At 45.9% G+C, this 21,252-nt stretch overlaps 1 protein-coding gene across 1 annotated transcript in view; it reads left to right on the forward strand.

Moving 5' to 3' along the window:
• The window catches only part of LOC110165690 (potassium voltage-gated channel subfamily H member 8-like), a 73,679-nt gene that overhangs the window by 36,993 nt on the left and 15,434 nt on the right, over nucleotides 1–21,252 (forward strand). Inside the window, exons 10-11 of the mRNA XM_055163787.1 lie at nucleotides 2,555–2,754; nucleotides 10,986–11,235. Of these exons, the coding sequence (XP_055019762.1) occupies nucleotides 2,555–2,754; nucleotides 10,986–11,235 (450 nt within the window). The remainder of the gene's footprint in view (nucleotides 1–2,554; nucleotides 2,755–10,985; nucleotides 11,236–21,252) is intronic.

The raw sequence follows: 21,252 nt of genomic DNA on the forward strand, positions 1-21,252 counted from the left end.
AACCCGAGCGACAGAACTAACCCCGCCCCTGGAAGAGCCCGAAATCCACTGAAATCCCACAAGACACAGACATGATACCAGACAGGACAGAGGCTCCCTCAGAGCGAAATAACATCCTGTGTCACGAGTTCAGACGAACAAATGACCAAAACGCAGAGGCTCAGAGCAGCAGCCACAGAGACGAGACACAATATTCCAATGTAAGTCAACGACTAAAATCACTTTTAAGGGCAATTTTGTTACAGAGACTTAATAATCCATTTTATTGATTGTTTTGGTTGTATTTGGTTCAGCAGTGGTTTATTCAAGTACATTTTTGTGAACAAGTCCTCGCTGTGAGACAGACACATGAGGCTATTCTTACGTGAACAAGTCTGTTTTATTTAGGCCTGTTGTTTTTGTTTGTTTTACAGTTTTGAAATGGTGTATTTACATTTTTATTTCATGGTCATTATATTAGTTGAAAATGGTCTCAAAATGTCAAAATTATCGTTTATCGCAATAAATTCTTGGTCAGTTAATCGTCCAGCAAAATCTGTTATCGTTACAGGTGTAATACAAGATGTACCAGGCCTAGTAATATGGGTTTTATAGTTTATAAGCCGACACATGATATAAGAGCTCTTGTATATTTTTCCATATTTTATTCCTTGAGTCCCTGGTGTGCGTCCGAGCTGCGGGAGGCTGTGCTCCGGCTCTGCCACTCGGATCACGAGGCGGGTCAGATCGACACAATCACCGCTTAATAACAGAGAAACGGCGGGTCACTCTGCGTTCTGTCCCCGAGGGGATTTCAACCCTTCAATTTCCATACTAATGCGTGTGTTTAACGAGCGGACGGACGGGCGGAGGACGGAACCGAGGACGAAACGAGCCGTGACAGAGAACAGGCGGAATCTACAACCGAGGCTCCGTTTACAACACAAACAAAAGAGTCACGTTAGATCAGATTTATGGAAATTGACTGGTTTGTCTAGAATATTCCACAGTATAGATTAAACCAACTGTGTCTGTCAGATCTGTGGAGAGACGCTCCTTTTCACAGAAGGAATTATTGTATTTCTGTGCAGTAGAAACACACGTAATGAATAAATGCTCAATGGAAATGTTTAATGTCGTCAAATAAAACAGAAAACGCACAACAAATGCAAGAAACAGTAAAATAAAAGTGGAAAAATGCACAGTGCCCTCAAGTCGCGGATTTCCAGAAGCTTTTTTTTTTTTATTTTTAAATAATGTTTTGGCAAAAAAGCCTTCGTCACATATCACCTTTCTGGCCTTGGATGACTGTGGTCCAAGTGGAGTCTGACGAAGGTTTTTTTTTCCGAAATATGTCTGTTTAATGTTATACTACGAAACATTCCAAGGAAACCGATAACAACAAAAGTTTTAGAACACCACGCTTTTTCCAGTTTTTTGCCGTTTCCTGTTTACTGTTGACCAAAACGTATTCTAAACTATAACAGCTGAACTCACTCGTGGCTCGTTCTTTTTACGACACAAATCAAATATTGTTGAGAAAGTTCCCCCCAAGTCTGTTGCTGAAGTTTCCGTAAAAGTGTGGCACTTGTCGGTTGCTTCACTCTTCAGTCCAGTTCATCCCAAACCAGCTCGATGGGATTTGAGGGTCTGTTTACACGAGAACGCTTTATTTTCATCAGAAGTGTCTTTCGTTTAGACGGTGACGGCGTTTTTGGGGCTGAAAAACGCAAAAAATCAGAGACCAGCCTCCAGAGTGGAAAAGTTGAATAGGTTCCACCGTAGTGTTTCCGTCTACACTGGCCAAGACGCAAAACTCTGGTCAGATCTGCTCAGGTCGCGTACGAGTTTACGTGACATACATCACCACCGAGCGTCACCACCGAGCCGCCTGGCATGCACACACAATCCAGTTCCACACACTTTTGCGTCACCACATCCACGCAGATTTCCTCCCGAAAACACTCGTTTAAAAACACGGAATAATAAGTGAAAACGCCACTTTTGCATTTTCTGTTCAGACCCTCATCATATAAACGTAGCCTGAGTCTGGACACTGTGCTGCTGGACACTCCATGTTTTCAAACTCACCATCTTGTTCTTTTTTCCTGAGGTAGTTCTGGCAGGTTCGGTTCTTACCTTCGTACCATTTCAAGCTTGACTGAAGACTTGAACTGCAATAAATAACTGGAAAAATTCTAAAACTTCTAAATCTTTTGACCGGTAGTGTTTGTTATTAGGATTTTTTTTCAGACCAAGAGTTTGTTTTCCTCCTGACAGTTTGTTCTGTTCCCTGCGCTCTTCCTCAGAGTCTCGTGATGTTTCTGGTCGTGTCGCTCGGTTGATTTAAACAGGTTTTGACGCTGTTTTCCTGTCGGTGGAGGCAGGACGACAGCGCCACCTGCAGTCCCACTTCCTCAGGACAGAATCCCAGGTGTGTGAGAGTAAAAAAGCCCCTCGTCCCGGTTCACAGCAACATCACGAGACTCTGAGGAAGAGCGCAGGGAAACAAACTCTTGGTCTGAAAAAAGAACCTGATAACTTGTCGAGTGTTGTTCCGTGTTTGTCCCCGTAGCCCTGATGCACGCCGTGGTGTTCGGGAACGTGACGGCGATCATTCAGAGGATGTACTCTCGCCGCTCTCTGTACCACACCAGGACCAAGGACCTGAAGGACTTCATCCGAGTCCACCGTCTGCCCACGGCCCTGGAGCAGCGCGTCATGGAGTGTTTCCAGACCACCTGGGCGGTCAACAACGGCATCGACGTCAGCGAGGTGCGAGGGTTCTCTTTTTATCTGTTTATGTATCTGTGTATGAGTGTTTTCATTGGTGGTTTTCAGTTTACAGAATATTTTTTCCTTTTTGATCACATTGTTCTTTGGCATGAAATCGCCAAAAGGTAAATTCACAAATGTTCAACCCGATCATTTCTATTAGTGACTCGACTCAGTATCCAATCTGCGTTTTACCAGTGTCCACTTCAGCTGCCCTCATCTGTTTTTATCTCAAATCCAAAATCCAAAATCCACTTTATTTCTACAGCACATTTTACAAGCAAAGCCCTTTCCAAAGTGCAGCGCAGAGATCAGAAAATGAACACAACAAAAAGGGAAATTGCTAAAACTTGGTCACTCCAGCAATAAAACAATAAAACCAGTTAAATCAAAATAAAAGCAAAACCATAAAAATCATAAAATAGCAGTAAGTAAGTAAAATAAATAAAAGACACACGACTCACACGGTGTTAAAAGCCAGAGAGTAAAACAGTTTTAAGACGCTGTTGGGACGTGGGGGGGGGCAGAATGTTCCAGAGTTTGAGTTCGGTCACAGAGAAGGTCCTGGACTCTTGATTTTAAGTCTGGTTTTAGGTCCCACGAGCCGGAGCTGGACCTCAGACCTCCTATCTGTTTTAAATATTCTTCACCTATAGAATGTTGTGATGTATCTGAAGCTCTTTAAAAGCTCTTTTGTTGGTCAGATACTGTTGTAGTCACAGCTGTCCTGGGGCAGACTGACAGAAGTGAGGCTGCCAGTTTGAGTCAGGCCCCTCTGACCAACACCGACACTCACACCGCTCGTACTGGGCAGTGTGGGTGAAGTGTGTTGCCTAAGGACACAATGTTTGCATTAGATCCACTACTGCTCCCCGTGGCCCCATCCAAGTCCTGCCCAGACCCGACTCTGCTCCGAGCTCTTCTGGGGGGAGGTGTGTCCATGTTACAGGATTTATCAGAGCCGAGTTTCTCTCAAAGATTCAAAAGTGAATTATCACAATCAGAACTTTTAGGTCCCTTTTTAAATGGTCATAAAATCCACTTAGATTCATGTATTTTTCTACTTTCAATCTACCCAAACATGTGAATAAATGTACAGTACACATCCAGGTCCTCACAAAAATATATTAAAATAATTATTTGGAGCTGTTATAGACTGAGAATAAGTGTAAGAAATACTTTCAGAAAAAGTCTTGAGGGAAAATTTGGGGAAAAATCTATAATTTTGCTATTTCCCATAATCTGAAGGTTCAAAATATTTTGTTTACTAAGTTGGATTTTGAGTTTTACGACTGCTAATTAACATAAAAGCATAGCCAGTCTAATCAAATTAAAATTCTCTTTATTTGAATGGATCTGAATGGAAAAAATGGAAAAAACAAGTCCCATATTAATAAGCAATTTAGAAGGATTAGAAGTCAAGATCCAGGTTGGTAAACAAAATATTCAGAATCAGCACCTTCAAATTATGTTTTAAAAAATAATAATAAAAATGTTTACCAATTTTTCCTCAGATTTGCCCTCAGGATTTCTCTTGTGTGAAAATAATCCAGGTCTTTTAGAGTCTGTCCCACTGTTTTTTTCAGCCTGTGTTTCTTTGAGAAGGAGGTGAGCAGAGGTGAGGATCTTCAGATGAAAAAACACAGTTAGAAGTTAAAATAAATAGAGTTTTAAATATGTAACCTGTGTATAAATGCACCTTGACAGTGTTTCGTGTGTGTGCTGTACGTTTGCCTCTCTCGCTCTGGTCAGGTGCGCCCCTGTCAGTTACAATGGGATCACATGAACTCCGGTTTCTAAAATTGGTCCAAAAAAAAAAAAAACCCTGATGATTTTTGCCGCTGGGTTTGAATCCAGTCAAAGTCGTGTGAAGGATTTCCGTCACGCCAAAGTGGAAAGTGTTTGATTTAACGGTTTATTGCTCCAGAGGTGATAAACTAAACCTGTGTGTATCTGTGTTTAATCTGGTTTATCTGATTTACTGGGAGCAGTGATGCAGACAGAAGGAGCTGTGTGGGTCACTGCGTTTAAAGGTGCACTGTGTAACTTTTCAGGTGGAGGGTTTGTCAGATGCTTTTCTCCATGGAGATGTCATTGCTTTGTCTAGAACGGGCATGTCCGAGCTCTGGCCCTCAGGCTTCCAGGTGAACTGGCCCAAATGACCTTCAGTACTTTTACTACAAGTTATCTGAAAATGTACCTTGATAAAGCCAATATCTAGTATTTCGTGTGTACCTTTTGTAGGCTTGAACAGAGGTCTGATGGCTCATTCTGACATGTTAAAAATGCACATATTTCAATTATTCACTCTGCTGTCCACCAGTCAGTGGGCCTCAAACAGCCTCTGCTTCATCTGCGTTTTGACATGTGGTAGGGATGGGCATGATTAGTCAATTAATCGATAATTGATCATTAAGAATTTCATCAATTACGTAAATTTTTATCGACAAACCGAATGTAGGTTGCTGTGCGTAGTGTAGGAAGACCAAACAGGTGTGTACATGTGTCTCTGCATCAGAAGGAGCGAGACACAAACAGTGGGTCAGTCTGTAACGAACCGAAGCACAAATGTGGATTTAACCAGGATTTGTACAAGAAATTCCACACTTTCCGTTGCGTTGGGACAAGTGTGAGTCCATGTGCACAGTGGATAAAGCAGCACATATGTTTCTGTGTCCAGTGGGAAAAAGTTTTACCAGGTGAGAGTCGCTCAATGTGGATGACGAGGCCCCGCCCCCCTCCCCCCGTACGCTGTCCTGGTTTTGACAAACACAAATCTGGTCACACTGACCTGTATTCACCTGAGTCATGTCTTTTAATCCAACACAAGTTGAACCACATCAACGCACAAGAGCTGGAGTTTTTTATCTTCGCTGAGTTTATGCAAATTAGTGATGTGGTTTTAAGTTTCTTTTCTGTGAGATTTGAACAAAACTGAATTAAACACATTATAATAAACGGGCTGATGTGGATCTAGAGTCGTTACGGTTTATTTGTCGTAAAGTTGAATTTATTTATGCAGATTAGTAGTGCAGCTAGTAATAATAATGATGATCATTTTAATATAAAAACATTAATGATTAATCGATAATCGATCGTTAATTCTCTTGACGATCGATTAAGAAAATTTCATCGAATGCCCGTCCCTAACATGTGGCCCTTGACGAACAAAGTTTGGACACCCCTGGTCACCTGTAGAATGTTGTGATGTATCTGAAGCTCTTAAAAAACACCCAAAACACTTTACAGAGCAGTATTCATTCACTGTTGGTCAGATACTGTTGTAGTCACAGCTGTCCTGGGGCAGACTGACAGAAATGAGGCTGCCAGTCTGCACCGTCAGCCCCTCTGACCAACACCGACACTCACACCGCTCGTACTGGGCAGTGTGGGTGAAGTGTGTTGCCTAAGGACACAATGTTTCCATTAGATCCACTACTGCTCCCAGTGGCCTGATCCAAGTCCTGCCCAGACCCGACTCTGCTCCGAGCTCTTTGGGGAGGGGGGGGGTCACAGTATGACATTAAGCCTTCCAGACCGACGGTATCGTATATGATACCAGGGGACATGTTTTATAAAATCCTGCATAACCTTCCAACCATTAAAGATAGAAACTTCCTTTTTTTTCCCTTTAAAAACCTAGAGTTGTGCCTCTCAGAGCAGATTTCGGGCATTATCCTCTGTCACTCGCTGCCTGATGATGCAGGAAAAAACGAGTGTCTTTGTTTTCCTCCAAACTCAGTCGCTCCGTCCATTTTGATTGGCCCAAACTTTGCCAAAGAGTGTAGTGAGTCAAAATAGTCGATGCTCTGAGCGTCTGTGTTTGTAACAGTTGAAAAAGTCTAAGTGCAGAGATTTCTCTAATAAATGGAAAATTACGCTGCATATCCCTTGTTATTTTTATTTTCAGGTTTATTTGAGTCCAAATGTCCAAATCCAAATGTAATAAACCACATGGAAATACAGGAAGTGATGTGGCTCTCTTTCCATGACCTGCACCAGTCAAGTCATGGGGCCACTGCACTTTTTTTGTTCTGTTTTGAGGCAATAAGGAGATTTTTATTTTATTTACACACTTGATATTTTGCACTTTTATAGCTAAGGCCCTAAATTAAGCATTTTTTGATGTCCAAAAATTGTTTCTCCATGTTTGTGTGTGTTTTGTATGAAAGAGTGTGAATTTTATTTTCCATTTCCTTTTTTTTTGTATTTCTGGTCCTGTAACTTTTATCACAACCAGATGACACAGCTACAGCAGCAGATTGTGAAATAACAGGTTGTACTGAAAAAAGGATGTGTAACACTTCATTAGGGGGTAAAACTGGGAGTTTTAAACGCAAAATTATGAAAAAAATCCAGGCGAGGTCTGGATGGGTCTAACCTTTTTATCTTGATTTTTGAGCTATAAAACTACCTTTAATTGAATAAATGTAAGGTAGATCTGTTTAATGTCACACTGGAACGTTCCAGAAGCAAGACGGTGACAAACCTGCAACCAAAAAGTTACACAGTGCCCCTTTAAAGTCCACAGAAGAGTCCACATTTGATTATTTTGTGATTTATTTGAGCTGTGATCGGTGAAAATCTGCCTTTTCCTTTGCAACACCATCATTTACTGAAAGATTTTAAACTGGAATCGATTTTGCCACTTTACAAGATCAAGAAAATTGCAAAAAAGTGTAAAAAAGTGCAGCGATACAAATGGTTTTTTAATGTGGTCTTTCGTGATGTGGCTGTTTTGTATTGACCGCGTCGCCGCTGCTTCTGCCGCTCGCGCTCGATTGAAAACGACATTCTGAATCTCAATGGGGCCTGCGGGGAAAATAAAAGTAAAATAATAAAAAAACACGGGACAAGAGAAGAGCGTGAGTCAGCTGAGGATGTGGTGTTTTTTCTGCAGATGTAGTAGTAATAGTTTTCTTCCTGGGCTCCCGTGAGTCCAGTTTGGGTCGGATACGCAGAGTTTTGATGAGTTTCGATGAGGTTCGAGAGCTTTTGCCGCGGTCGTGTGAAAAATTATGTATCTCTTGATGATAAATAATGAAACTATTTGCAAAGCCCGATGAGTTTTTGGAATACACACCAAGATTTATGCGATCTCCCTCCAACGTTAGACCCAGAATGTTACAAAGCTCCAAGTTTATATCCGCAGTATCTAAAGTGAGAAGGTGACGACTCATACCTCCATGTTCACGAATTTGTTGCTTCCTCACAACATCAGCGAGCAAAAGGGAAGAGAAGTGTTTACATCGAAGGGTCTTTGTAACAGTTCATGTATTTAATGAACAAACCAAATGAGTTTTAGTCTATGTTCACACTGCAGCCTAAAGTGAACCAAATCCGATTTTTTGGCCTCTATGTTCCTGTATCTGATCTTTTAATGACGTCTGAACGACACAGATCAGATTTTTTCAAATGTGACCCAGGACACTTGGATATGTGCTCCTGAAACCGACACATATCTGATCTGAACGGACAGGTCACATTCATCCGTCACAAATGTGCACAAACGTTCTTCTCGTCAGACCAAAATTGTGTCTGAATTCCGTGTGAGTGAAGCAGAGAAGCACAGAATCCCACACGTTTCTTTCTACGGACGTCGCTGCCGCTGCTCCACAAAACGCCACGTCCAAAAACCTCGTCCTTCTCCTTCTCAGTCTCCTCCTTAAAACAAATCATCTGCTCATGTTCTGGCTCCGGTACGAGAGGAACTTTAAAATCTCCAGGTGCTCGATGCTGCGTCCATGTTTAGGCGACTTCTGTAAACACTTAACACGCTCGCTGTGTGTGACGTCGTCGTGTCTCCAGTGTCACATGCGGGACACTTTTTAAAGTTCACACTGGAGTCACATTCGAGTCGCATTTAACCGGAAATGTGAACGACCTCACAAACTTCAGGCTGCAGTCTGAACGTAGACTTAGGCTGCGTTCAGTCTGCACCTGAAGTGACCCAAATCTGATTTTTTGGCCTCTATGTTCCTGTATCTGATCTTTTAATGACGTCTGAACGACACAGATCAGATTTTTTCAAATGTGACCCAGGACACTTGGATATGTGCTCCTGAAACTGATACATATCTGATCTTTTGACATGTGACTTCAGTCTGAATGGCCAAAGTGCATTCATCCACCTACACGTTCATCAACAAGACACAAACGTACACTATTCGTTGCTTCTGAAGTCAGACGAAAATTGTTAATTAAATCCTGTGTCACTGAAGTGAAGCACATCTCCACTCACCACTCTTGGCTCCGTCTCCACATCCACATGTTCCTTTCAACAGACTGAACCACAAAACACCACGACCAAAAACCTGGTCCTTCTCCTTCTCAATCTCCTCCTTAAAACAAGTCAGTTGTTCATGTTGTGGCTCCGGTACGAGAGGAACTTTAAAATCTCCAGGTGCTCGATGCTGCGTCCATGTTTGGACAACTTCCTGTAAACACAGAGACGCTCGCTGCGGTTGACGTCGTCGTGTCTCCAGTGTCACATGTGGGACACTTTTTAATGTTCACACTGGAGACACATACAAGTCACATTTAATTGGAAATGTGAACGACCTCGAAAAAACATCGGATTTCACAAAAAAATCGGAATTGAGCGTTAAGCCCTGCAGTCTGAACGTAGACTTAGTTACAAGACCGAAAGTGTTTCAAGAAGATCAGCTAATCACTATTTTAATTTAATCAGTTGTAGTCGATATTTTCCTGTGGAGGTTTGGCTTCATTTACTCAAAGACAGATTGAGGGAAATCTTTCCACGATAGAAATTTCCCTCACACCGCGCCGCCTTTTCACGACCAGTCGACCTGCAGCACGTCTTTTGTCCAACATAAATGTATTTTGTGGACTACAGCCGTACAAAAGTGAATGAAACCCTGTGTATTTCCTCTTGTTTCTTTGTTTATTCTTCTGTTCTTCCAGCTTGTGTTGCCTGTGCGTCTCCTGCAGTGGGAGGGCGAGCGGCTCCACACTCACCCACTCCTTCACAACAACATTTATTTTGCGCAGAAAAGACACAAACATGAAAACATTAAACTTACATATGAAGCTTCAGCGAGCGAGTACGTGTTTTTTTTATTTTTTTAATGCCGTACTGTGGAATATTACAGCCCAGTGCAAGAAACAAAACCGTCCATTCTGCTGTTGCCATGGAGATAAATATGTTTAAAGACATATTTGCTGAATTCTGAATAAAAATAAATTTATTCTGAATAAAAATTAATACCATGTAAACGCTGAAAAAACAGATAATGATTCGTTTTTTTTTTTCAGTTTTCGATTTTGTGTTTAAATGAAGAATAGAAAAAACGGATCACGGACTAAACCAAGACTAAACCAGGACTGAACCAGGACTGAACCAGGACTAAACCAGGACCAGGACTGAACCAGGACTAAACCAGGACTGAAACCAGGACTGAAACCAGGACTAAACCAGGACTGAAAACCAGGACTAAACCAAGACTAAACCAGGACTGAACCAGGACTGAACCAGGACTGAACCAGGACTAAACCAGGACTGAACCAGGACTAAACCAGGACTAAACCAGGACTGAACCAGGACTAAACCAGGACTAAACCAGGACTAAACCAGGACTGAACCAGGACTAAACCAGGACTAAACCAGGACTGAACCAGGACTAAACCAGGACTAATCCAGGACTAAACCAGGACTGAACCAGGACTCAACCAGAACTAAACCAGGATTGAACCACGACTGAACTAGGACTGAACCAGGACTAAACCAGGACTCAACCAGGACTCAGACCGGGACCAGACCGAGACCAGGACCAGGACTGAGACCGGAACTGAGAACGGAACCAGACCAGGACTGAGACAGTGACCAGACCAGAAGTGAGACTGGGCCCTGGTTCAGTCTTGGTTCAGTCCTGGTTTAGTCCTGGTTCAGTCCATTATCCGTTTTTCCCCCGTTTTTCATTTAAACACAAAATCGAAAACTGAAAAAAAAAAAACGAATCTTTATCTTTTTTTTCATTTTGGTTTTGGAGACAAATAATGAGTAAAGCAGGTGTTTTTTCGTTTTCTTATTTTTGGTTTTATTTTGGAAAACGAATGAACCGATGCTACACGGACTGTTGAAACATGCAACTTCCTGTTTATTTTAAGAACTTTGAACCGTTCAAAAGATCCAACATTTACATTTTCTGAATTGTTTTTTGCCGTTTCTTTCCTCACTTATGAATATCCGTTTTTTTTTTTCTCGTCTCCAGTTGCTGAAGGATTTCCCGGACGAGCTGCGCGCCGACATCGCCATGCACCTGAACAAAGAGCTGCTGCAGTTGCCGCTGTTCGAGTCGGCCAGCAGGGGGTGTCTGCGCTCCCTCTCCCTCATCATCAAGACGTCGTTCTGCGCTCCCGGAGAGTTCCTGATCCGACAGGGCGACGCGCTCCAGGCCATTTACTTCGTCTGCTCCGGCTCCATGGAGGTGCTCAAGGACAACACGGTGCTCGCCATCCTCGGTGAGAAACGCTCGGGTTAAAGCTGCGCCACGTAACTTTTCTGCTGAAGGATGGAAATGACGCTGTTTTCTGATCAGTTCTAATGTCGTTTTCTCGTCGCAAACAGACCTGGAGTTGTGTTTTTATTTCATTCACACATTTAACACACAACTCTGCAAACTGAAAATACTCCACTGTGTTTTTAAGATCTAAGACACTTTTACTAGAATCATTTGGATCATTTCAGCCTTTATGTTATTATTCCCACGGTCATGGAAATCCTGGAAAACTCATGGAATTTGAGTATTTCTTTCACACAACTCCAGCGTTCTGTTATGGATGGACCAGCCATAAAACCATCAGCGGTCCTGGTCTAGTCCCGGTTTAATCCTGGTTCAGTCCTGGTTCAAACCTGGTCCAGTCCTGGTTTAGGCCTGGTTCAGTCCTGGTTCAATCCTGGTTCAAACCTGGTCCAGTCCTGGTTCAGTCCTGGTTCAAACCTGGTCCAGTCCTGGTTTAGTCCTGGTTCAGTCCTGGTTCAGTCCTGGTTTAGTCCTGGTCCAGTCCTGTTTCAGTCCTGGTTTAGTCCTGGTTTAGTCCTGGTTTAGTCCTGTTTCAGTCCTGGTTCAGTCCTGGTTTAGTCCTGGTTCAGTCCTGGTTCAGTCCTGGTTCAGTCCTGGTTTAGTCCTGTTTCAGTCTTGGTTTAGTCCTGGTTCAGTCCTGTTTCAGTCCTGGTTCAGTCCTGGTTCAGTCCTGGTTCAGTCCTGTTTCAGTCCTGGTTCAGTCCTGGTTCAGTCCTGGTTCAGTCCTGGTTAGTTCTGGTTCAGTCCTGGTTCAGTCCTGGTTTCAGTCTGGTTTAGTCCTGGTTCAGTCCTGGTTTAGTCCTGGTTCAGTTCTGGTTTAGTCCTGGTCCAGTCCTGGTTTAGTCCTGGTTCAGTCCTGTTTCAGTCTTGGTTCAGTCCTGGTTCAGTCCTGGTTTAGTCCTGGTTTCCTGGTTCAGTCCTGGTTCAGTCCTGGTTCAGTCCTGGTTCAGTCCTGTTTCAGTCCTGGTTTAGTTCTGGTTCAGTCCTGGTTCAGTCCTGGTTCAGTCCTGGTTCAGTACTGGTTCAGTCCTGGTTTAGTCCTGGTTCAGTCCTGGTTTAGTCCTGGTTCAGTTCTGGTTTAGTCCTGGTCCAGTCCTGGTTTAGTCCTGGTTTAGTCCTGGTTCAGTCCTGTTTCAGTCTTGGTTCAGTCCTGGTTCAGTCCTGGTGTAGCCCTGGTTCAGTCCTGGTTCAGTCCTGGTTTAATCCTGGTTCAGTCCTGGTTCAGTCCTGGTTTAGTCCTGGTCCAGTCCTGGTTTAGTCCTGGTTCAGTCCTGGTTCAGTCCTGGTTTAGTCCTGGTTCAGTCCTGGTTCAGTTCCTGGTTTAGTCCTGGTTAGTCCTGGTTCAGTCCTGGTTCAGTCCTGGTTTAGTCCTGGTTCAGTCCTGGTTCAGTCCTGGTTTCAGTCTTGGTTTAGTCCTGGTTCAGTCCTGGTTCAGTCCTGTTTTCAGTCCTGGTTTCAGTCCTGGTTCAGTCCTGGTTTAGTCCTGGTTTCAGTCCTGGTGGTTCAGTCCTGGTTCAGTCCTGGTTCAGTCCTGGTTTAGTCCTGGTTTCAGTCCTGGTTCAGTCCTGTTTCAGTCTGGTTTAGTCCTGGTTCAGTCCTGGTTTCAGTCCTGGTTTAGTCCTGGTTCAGTCCTGGTTTCAGTCCTGGTTTAGTCTTGGTTCAGTCCTGGTTTAGTCCTGGTTCAGTCCTGGTTAGTCCTGGTTCAGTCCTGTTTCAGTCCTGGTCCCTTTTCAGTCCTGGTTCAGTCCTGGTTTAGTCCTGGTTTGGTTTAGTCCTGGTTCAGTCCTGGTTCAGTTTCAGTCCTGGTTCAGTCTGGTTTAGTCCTGGTTCAGTCAGTCCTGGTTCAGTCCTGGTTCAGTCCTGGTTCAGTCCTGGTTTAGTCCTGGTTTGTTCAGTCCTGGTTCAGTCCTGGTTGGTTCAGTCCTGGTTTTAGTCCTGGTTCAGTCCTGTCAGTCCTGGTTTAGTCCTGGTTCAGTCCTGTTTAGTCCTGGTTTAGTCCTGGTTTCAGTCCTGGTTCAGTCCTGGTTCAGTCCTGGTTTAGTCCTGGTTCAGTCCTTGGTTTCAGTCCTGGTTCAGTCCTGGTTCAGTCCTGGTTTCAGTCCTGGTTCAGTCCTGTTCAGTCCTGGTTTAGTCCTGGTTTAGTCCTGGTTTCCTGGTTCAGTCCTGGTTCAGTCCTGGGTCCTGGTTTAGTCCTGGTTCAGTCCTGGTTCAGTCCTGGTTCCAGTCCTGGTTCAGTCCTGGTTTTAGTCCTGGTTCAGTCCTGTTTCAGTCCTTGGTTTAGTCCTGGTTCAGTCCTGGTTCAGTCCTGGTTCAGTCCTGGTTCAGTCCTGGTTCAGTCCTGGTTTAGTCCTGGTTTCAGTCCTGGTTCAGTCCTGGTTCAGTCCTGGTTTAGTCCTGGTTCAGTCCTGTTTCAGTCTTGGTTTAGTCCTGGTTCAGTCCTGGTTCAGTCCTGGTTCAGTCCTGGTTCAGTCCTGGTTTAGTCCTGGTTCAGTCCTGGTTTAGTCCTGGTTCAGTCCTGGTTCAGTCCTGTTTCAGTCTTGGTTTAGTCCTGGTTTAGTCTTGGTTCAGTCCTGGTTTAGTCCTGGTTTAGTCCTGGTTCAGCTCGCTGGTTGTGGTGTGTTTATTGTTTATTCTCCTCTAATGTCTGTGGCTCTTTGGTCTTTTTCTAGATCTTCTCTTTCTTCTGGATAATAATGTCGTTACATCACTGAATAGTCGTCTCTGATTGGTCGACTCACACCTGAAGACGCGCCCCAAAAACGCAGGACGTCCCCAGACTAATAATAAAACTCAGACGTGTGAATGAAACAAAACACAACTCAAGGTCTGATTTTGACGGAAACGTCATTAAAACACGACTTAAACATCACATGGGTCGATTTTGCGTAAATACAGGATCTTTAAACATTACAAATCACTCCTGTATTTTATTTTTCGGTAATAAATTCAAAGTCAGACCAACTCCTCACGTTATTTAACCTTCCTCTGCCTTTGAGTGAGCAGAGCCGTGATGGACGCGCAGATTAGAGCTGATTGTGGCGCTCGCATAATCAATTAGCGACTGCTCCCTGGACACGCTCATTAAACACTCAACCTCGTCCACCGTCACAGCGCCGCGTCTTTCTCCTTTAAGCTTTAATATCGCACAACAGTGACAATAAAACGTGTACGAAACAGCCCAGATTCACACGTTGCAGCTGAAGCTCTGTTCGTCAAATTAATCTTTAGTCTGAGTTTTATTTCAAGACAATCTGACGAGAAAGAACTGATTTACAGGTGGAATCACAGGTGAGCTGATCGGTGCCGTTAAACAAGTTTAAATCCATCTATTATCTTAAAACCGTTTGGTACTGTTCCCTAAAGTGTGAGTTGTGTCACCGTGGCAACTTCTAAACATTCCTCCAATAGAAATATGTGTGAAGAATCCCTCAGTCCACGGCAAATGAGAAATTCAATTTGTCAACTGGACAAACGTTTATTTTGGTCGAAAATGTTTCATTCATCCACATTATGTACAATAAACACGTATAAAAACACAATTACAAAATAAAGTGTTACAGAGCTTCAGTGTAGAATGGCTTTGTTCCATAAACAAATAATTAAATGAATCCATCACGCTTGACTAAGACAATAAATATTAAATATATTTAAAAAAAACACATGATTTTTTCCAAGACAATGTACTAAAATTAACAGATAAATTTAGTTCTGGTCAGACGCTGGTGGACACTTCCTTATATCTGCCTGAAGGAGGAGCTAACTACACTGAAACTACTCTGAAACTAACACACCTACACGTTTACGGTTTCTGTTTGTTTTGTTTTATTTGTTTTAGTTTTGAGGATGGAGTTGTAGATTGGAGTTAGATGATGGCTGAGTAGGCGTTTCAGTTCAAGGAAGGATTATCGTTCCTAACAAAAACAGCTTCTTTAACACTGCCCACTCCCACCTGCTCCCACCCACTCCCGCCCACTCCCACCCACTCCCGCCAGCTCCCACTGGCTCCCCACCCACTCCTGCCACTCCCACCAGCTCCCACCTGCTCCCACCCACTCCCACTGGCTCCCCACTCCACTCCCACCCACTCCCACCGGCTCCCACCGGCTCCCACTCACTCCCACCCCACTCCCGCCCGCTCCCACCGGCTCCCACCGGCTCCCACTCACTCCCACCCGCTCCCGCCCACTCCCACCCACTCCTGCAAGCTCCCACCAGCTCCCACTGGCTCCCACCCACTCCTGCCCACTCCCACCAGCTCCCACCTGCTCCCACCCACTCCCACTGGCTCCCACTCACTCCCACCCACTCCCACCGGCTCCCACCGGCTCCCACTCACTCCCACCCACTCCCGCCCGCTCCCACCGGCTCCCACCGGCTCCCACTCACTCCCACCCGCTCCCGCCCACTCCCACCCACTCCTGCAAGCTCCCACCAGCTCCCACTGGCTCCACCGGCTCCCACCCACTCCTGCCCGCTCCCACCGGCTCCCACTGGCTCCCACCCACTCCCACCCACTCCTGCCCGCTCCCACCGGCTCCCACTGGCTCCCACCCACTCCCACCCACTCCTGCCCACTCCCACCCACTCCCACCCACTCCTGCCAGCTCCACCCACTCCCGCCCGCTCCCACCGGCTCCCACTGGCTCCCACCCACTCCCACCCACTCCTGCCCACTCCCACCAGCTCCCACTGGCTCCCACCCACTCCCGTCCGCTCCCACTGGCTCCCACCCACTCCCACCCACTCCTGCCCGCTCCCACTGGCTCCCACCCACTCCCGTCCGCTCCCACTGGCTCCCACCCGCTCCCACCCACTCCCACCCACTCCTGCCCGCTCCCACCGGCTCCCACCCACTCCCACCCACTCCTGCCCGCTCCCACCAGCTCCCACTGGCTCCCACCCACTCCCACCCACTCCCACCCACTCCTGCCCGCTCCCACCAGCTCCCACTGGCTCCCACCCGCTCCCACCCACTCCCGTCCGCTCCCACTGGCTCCCACCCGCTCCCACCCACTCCCACCCACTCCTGCCCGCTCCCACCGGCTCCCACCCACTCCTGCCCGCTCCCACCAGCTCCCACTGGCTCCCACCCACTCCCACCCACTCCTGCCCCTCCCACCAGCTCCCACTGGCTCCCCCACTCCTGCCCGCTCCCACCAGCTCCCACTGGCTCCCACCCACTCCCACCCACTCCTGCCCGCTCCCACCTGCTCCCATCGGCTCCCACCCACTCCCACCCACTCCCACCGGCTCCCATTGGCTCCCTCAAAGAACTACAATATTTTGTCCCATTCCCGCCTGCAAATCCCACAGGTTGGAGACATTTGCTTTCTTAAGCTCTGTCAAACACGAATATGGGAAAGGAACGGTCTAAAATGTGGCAAGATTAGACCAGAGCCGCATATTAATCTGCTTAAAATGTTTTTTATTAATGCCAAATAAAATATCCAGCACAAATGATGTATGATAGACAAACATGAATCATTTGTATATTTTACTCTCATATTTAGTTTGCGGGACGGCAGACTGAGGTCCTGTGTTGCTCTCTCGTCTGTGTTGGTTCATCCTCTTGTGAAGTGGCTCGGTGTTTTGTCCTTCGTTTGGACCAGTTTCCGTCTTAAAGTGTTTGTAGGTTTGAAACAGACTGGGATCTCATGTTGTCTGAAAATCCTCTGTAGTTTTTCCCATAGAAATACATGTAGACCACCCCCAGTGTGATGTCACGTTCTACAATTCGCTCATGTTATAGTTTCAGACGTTGTGCAGGGGTTTTTAAAACTCTAGGAGAGATTCACTGTTTTTAAAATGTCGAAACTTCTGCAAACTTCATAAATGTTGAAGCTCATTATTTGTTTGAGATCAGCTCCACAAACGTGTCATATTAATCTTACGGTTTTAAAGTCCTTTGAGATGAAACACTCGCGTCTTTGGGGCTGATTAATGGCTCCACTTTCTGAAGTCATCGTGTGAAAATCATTTTAGTGACGGAGAAGAGGCTGAACTCTGCGTCCCTGTAATTACAGAGATATGAGCCGTAAACCAGGTCAACAAATCTGACAGTTACAGAGGAACGTCTCCAGGTCTGTTTAAAGAGACAAGGTTACACTGTTTTCTCCGTCCTGGTCTAGTCCTGGTCCAGTCCTGGTCCAGTTCTGGTCCAGTCCTGGTCCAGTCCTGGTGTAGTCCTGGTCCAGTTCTGGTCCAGTCCTGGTGTAGTCCTGATTTAATCCTGGTTCAATCTTGGTGTAATTCTGGCCCAGTTCTGGTCCAGTCCTGGTGTAGTCCTGGTCCAGTTCAGGTCCAGTCCTGGTGTAATTCTGGTCCAGTCCTGGTTTAGTCCTGGTTTAGTCCTTGTTTAATCCTGATCTAGCTCTCGTCCAGTTCTTGTCCAGTTCTGGTCTGGTCCTGGTTTAGACCTGGTTTAGACTTCGTTTAGTTCATTGTTTAGACTTTGTTTAGTCCTGGTTTAGACCTCGTTTAGACCTGGTTTAGTTCTGATTTAGACCTGGTTCAGTCCTGGTTTAGACCTGATCCAGTCCTGGTTTAGTCTTGGTTTAGACCTGGTTTAGTCCTGGTTTAATCCTGGTTTAGTCCTGGTTTAGACCTGGTTTAGTCCTGGTTTAGACTTGGTTTAGACTTGGTTTAGTCCTGGTTTAGTCCTGGTTTAGACCTGGTTTAGACCTGGTTTAGTCCTGGTTTAGTCCTAGTTTAGTCCTGATTTAGACCTGGTTTAGACTTGGTTTAGTCCTGGTTTAGACCTGGTTTAGTCCTGGTTTAGTCCTGATTTAGACCTGTTTTAGACCTGGTTTAGTCCTGGTTTAGACCTGGTCCAGTCCTGGTTTTGTCCTGGTTCAGACCTGATTTAGTCCTGGTTTAGTCCTAGTTTAGTCCTGGTTCAGTTTTGGACACATGTATTGTAGTCTATGGTTCAAATCGATTACGTCACATATCACACACCCCCTCTTAAAAAAATCCCCACTGCGCCTCTGATCTCCATGGAGACAAAGTTCCACAGTGCACCTTTAAACTCTCCTCCACACTCGTCCCCGTGTCCCTGATCGTTCTGTGTTTTGTGTTTCGCGTCTGTCGGTTTTGGAGCGACGACATCTGCATCTGCACAAACACATGAAACACACTGAGCCGATACCGGCTCCGGCTCTGGCTCCGGCTCCGGCTCCGGCTACGGCTACGGCTCCTGCTGCGGCTCCTGCTGCGGCTCCGGCTGCGGCTCTGGCTGCGGCTCTGGCTCCGGCTGCGGCTCTGGCTCCTGCTGCGGCTCCGGCTCCTGCTGCGGCTCTCTCCGGCTCGGCTGCTCTGGCTCCGGCCCTGCTCCGGCTCTGGCTCCGGCTCTGGTTCCGGGCTCTGGCTCCGGCTCCTGCTCTGGCTCCGGCTCTGGCTCCGGCTCCTGCTGCGGCTGCGGCTCCTGCTCTGGCTCCTGCTCCGGCTCCGGCTCTGGCTCTGGCTCTGGCTCTCCGGCTCTCTGGCTCCGGCTCCTGCTCCGGCTCTGGCTCCGGCTCTGGCTCTGGCTCCGGCTCTGGCTCCGGCTCTGGCTCTGGCTCTGGCTCCGGCTCTGGCTCCGGCTCCTGCTGCGGCTCCTGCTCTGGCTCCTGCTCCGGCTCTGGCTCTGGCTCCGGCTCTGACTCTGGCTCTAGCTCCGGCTCCTGCTGCTGGCTCCGGCTCTGGCTCTGGCTCCGGCTCCGGCTCTGGCTCCGGCTCTGGCTCTTCGGCTCTGGCTCTGGCTCTGGCTCTGGCTCCTGGCTCTGGCTCTGGCTCTCCGGCTCTGGCTCCGGCTCCGGCTCTGCTCTCTGGCTCTAGCTCCGGCTCCTGCTGCGGCTCCGGCTCTGGCTCTGGCTCCAGCTCCGGCTCTGGTTCCTGGCTCTGGCTCTGGCTCCGGCTCCTGGCTCCTGCTCTGGCTCCTGGCTCCGGCTCCTGCTCTGGCTCCGGCTCTGGCTCTGGTTCTGGCTCCGGCGCGTAAAGCAAACGACCGACTGTTTTATTCATTTTAATGACGTCTAAATAATAAACCACAGAGAGTCGGCGTCGTTATCGCGGCCGCGGTGAAGTAGGATGTGTATTTTTGGATCCGAGTCGTTTTTTTTGTTTTTTTTGTAGGAAGGACGCGGGATTCGAGAGTCGGGGAAAGCCCTGTTTTCCTCTGACCCAGATTTTGAAATGCCAAATGAATCATGATCCAGCCGGCGCAGCTCACTTCCTCCGTCGCACTCGCATTTTAATATTTCCATGTTTACTTCGTGTTTTCAGGTACAACTTCTCGGTTCATTGTTTTGTTTTTTTTAATAACGTTTAATAAATCATCAGAGAACAAACGCACGACTTCTACTAAAATCAGAGGTGGTTTGTGAGTCGTGACTTCAGCTCGAGTCAGATTTGTGTCACTATTTTTAGGACTTGGGACTTTGACTTGAAGCTCAAAGACTCGGGACTTGACTTAGGACTTGAGGCCTGTGACTTGAGAAGACTTGATGCTTCTCCCAAAAATATAATAAAATATATATGTTTTTTGGAAATATTAGTTGATAAATGCAGAACTGAATTTTACAAAAACAAACTGGAACGTGTCGCTCTCACTTCTGGTCGTTACTTGGGATGGACCTGAAGTACTGTGATACTCAAAAGTACTGCAGTATTTACAGTACAACATCATAAAACAGAGAGAACTACAAAGAATATGATCCGTCCATTTCACTCCAGACACACGACAAAATAACTGCACTTTTAAATCTTAATTCTTTCTATTCTGACTGTGATGATTCACACTAAGAAAAAGTTGCATTTCTACAACTATTATATAAATACTCATATATATATAAGTACAATTTAATTTAAAAATTCATATAAATCGCAAAAAGGCGGGAGAGGGGCACAGATTAGCCCCGGTGGCACAGTTTGAAGGATTGGTCAAATGTAGACACTCACATGGGATCAATAGGGTCGACCCGAGGCTTAAATTAACCTTAAATTAACTTGATGTGTGACTTGAGATCTGTGCCGTGTGTCAGTCGACCGTGTGCTTCTCTGATTGGTTAATCAGCCTGTCAGTCACGCCCGTCGCGGAGGTGGCAGAGACAGTAAACGGCTCCTGAGGGGACGTGGGTAATGTTGGTGTTTTTACAGTTTCTAGAACATGATGACGTCTTTCCTTACATCGTATTTGACCAGGAAAAATCCACGAGGTGTAGATCAGGAGTGGAGCCACTTGAGAAACAGAAAATATTGTGGAGGCCAAAATGTTTAACTCAGTTCTGCAGAATATTAATTATATTTCTTGAAAAGCCTGGAGCTGCTCAGACTGGGAAGAGTTTATGTTCTGACTAAACAATGAAAAAGTGAGGTTCCCTTACAGAAAATGTCATTTAAAAACACCTCTGAAATAAAAACAATGCAGCTTTTAGTCCATGCATGAGGTCAAATTATAAAATATGTTTATTTTGTTTTTCATCATCCCGAGTTTGGAGCTAAGATTTTTTATGTGGAGCGACAACAAAACAAAATCCCGTTTGTTAATGTGAGAGGAGCAGAAGACAAACAGACTGAGCTGCACTTTCTTGTTCTTGTCGTTTTACAGCAACATCACGTCTTGGTCTCTTTGCAGTGGAAGGTGTTTCTTGGTGAACAGTTGGAGCCTTTCACTTTGGCGTTGACTTTTTAAATTCGTAACCGAGGTTGAGCGAGAGATCGGGATCCCGCTTGTCGTCGCTCCACATACAAAATGTTCTCTGTAAACTCGGGATGATTTTTTAGTCAGTCAATGTTTCCTTTTTGGTTCTTCCTGTGGATCAATCCTGCCCATCACCTTCACCTTTCACTATTTTTCAATTCCGTTGGGAAGAGAAACAGTTTGAACGGAGGTTTGCAGTCACACACATCTGATTCACTTTTGCATTTATGAAGTTCACAAACACATTTCTCAAGTCGTTTTCCGCTGTTTGGATCC

This window comes from Boleophthalmus pectinirostris, unplaced genomic scaffold (genome assembly GCF_026225935.1).
Source record: "Boleophthalmus pectinirostris isolate CB_2022bp ecotype Guang Dong unplaced genomic scaffold, ASM2622593v1 HiC_scaffold_11, whole genome shotgun sequence".
Taxonomy (NCBI): domain Eukaryota; kingdom Metazoa; phylum Chordata; class Actinopteri; order Gobiiformes; family Gobiidae; genus Boleophthalmus; species Boleophthalmus pectinirostris.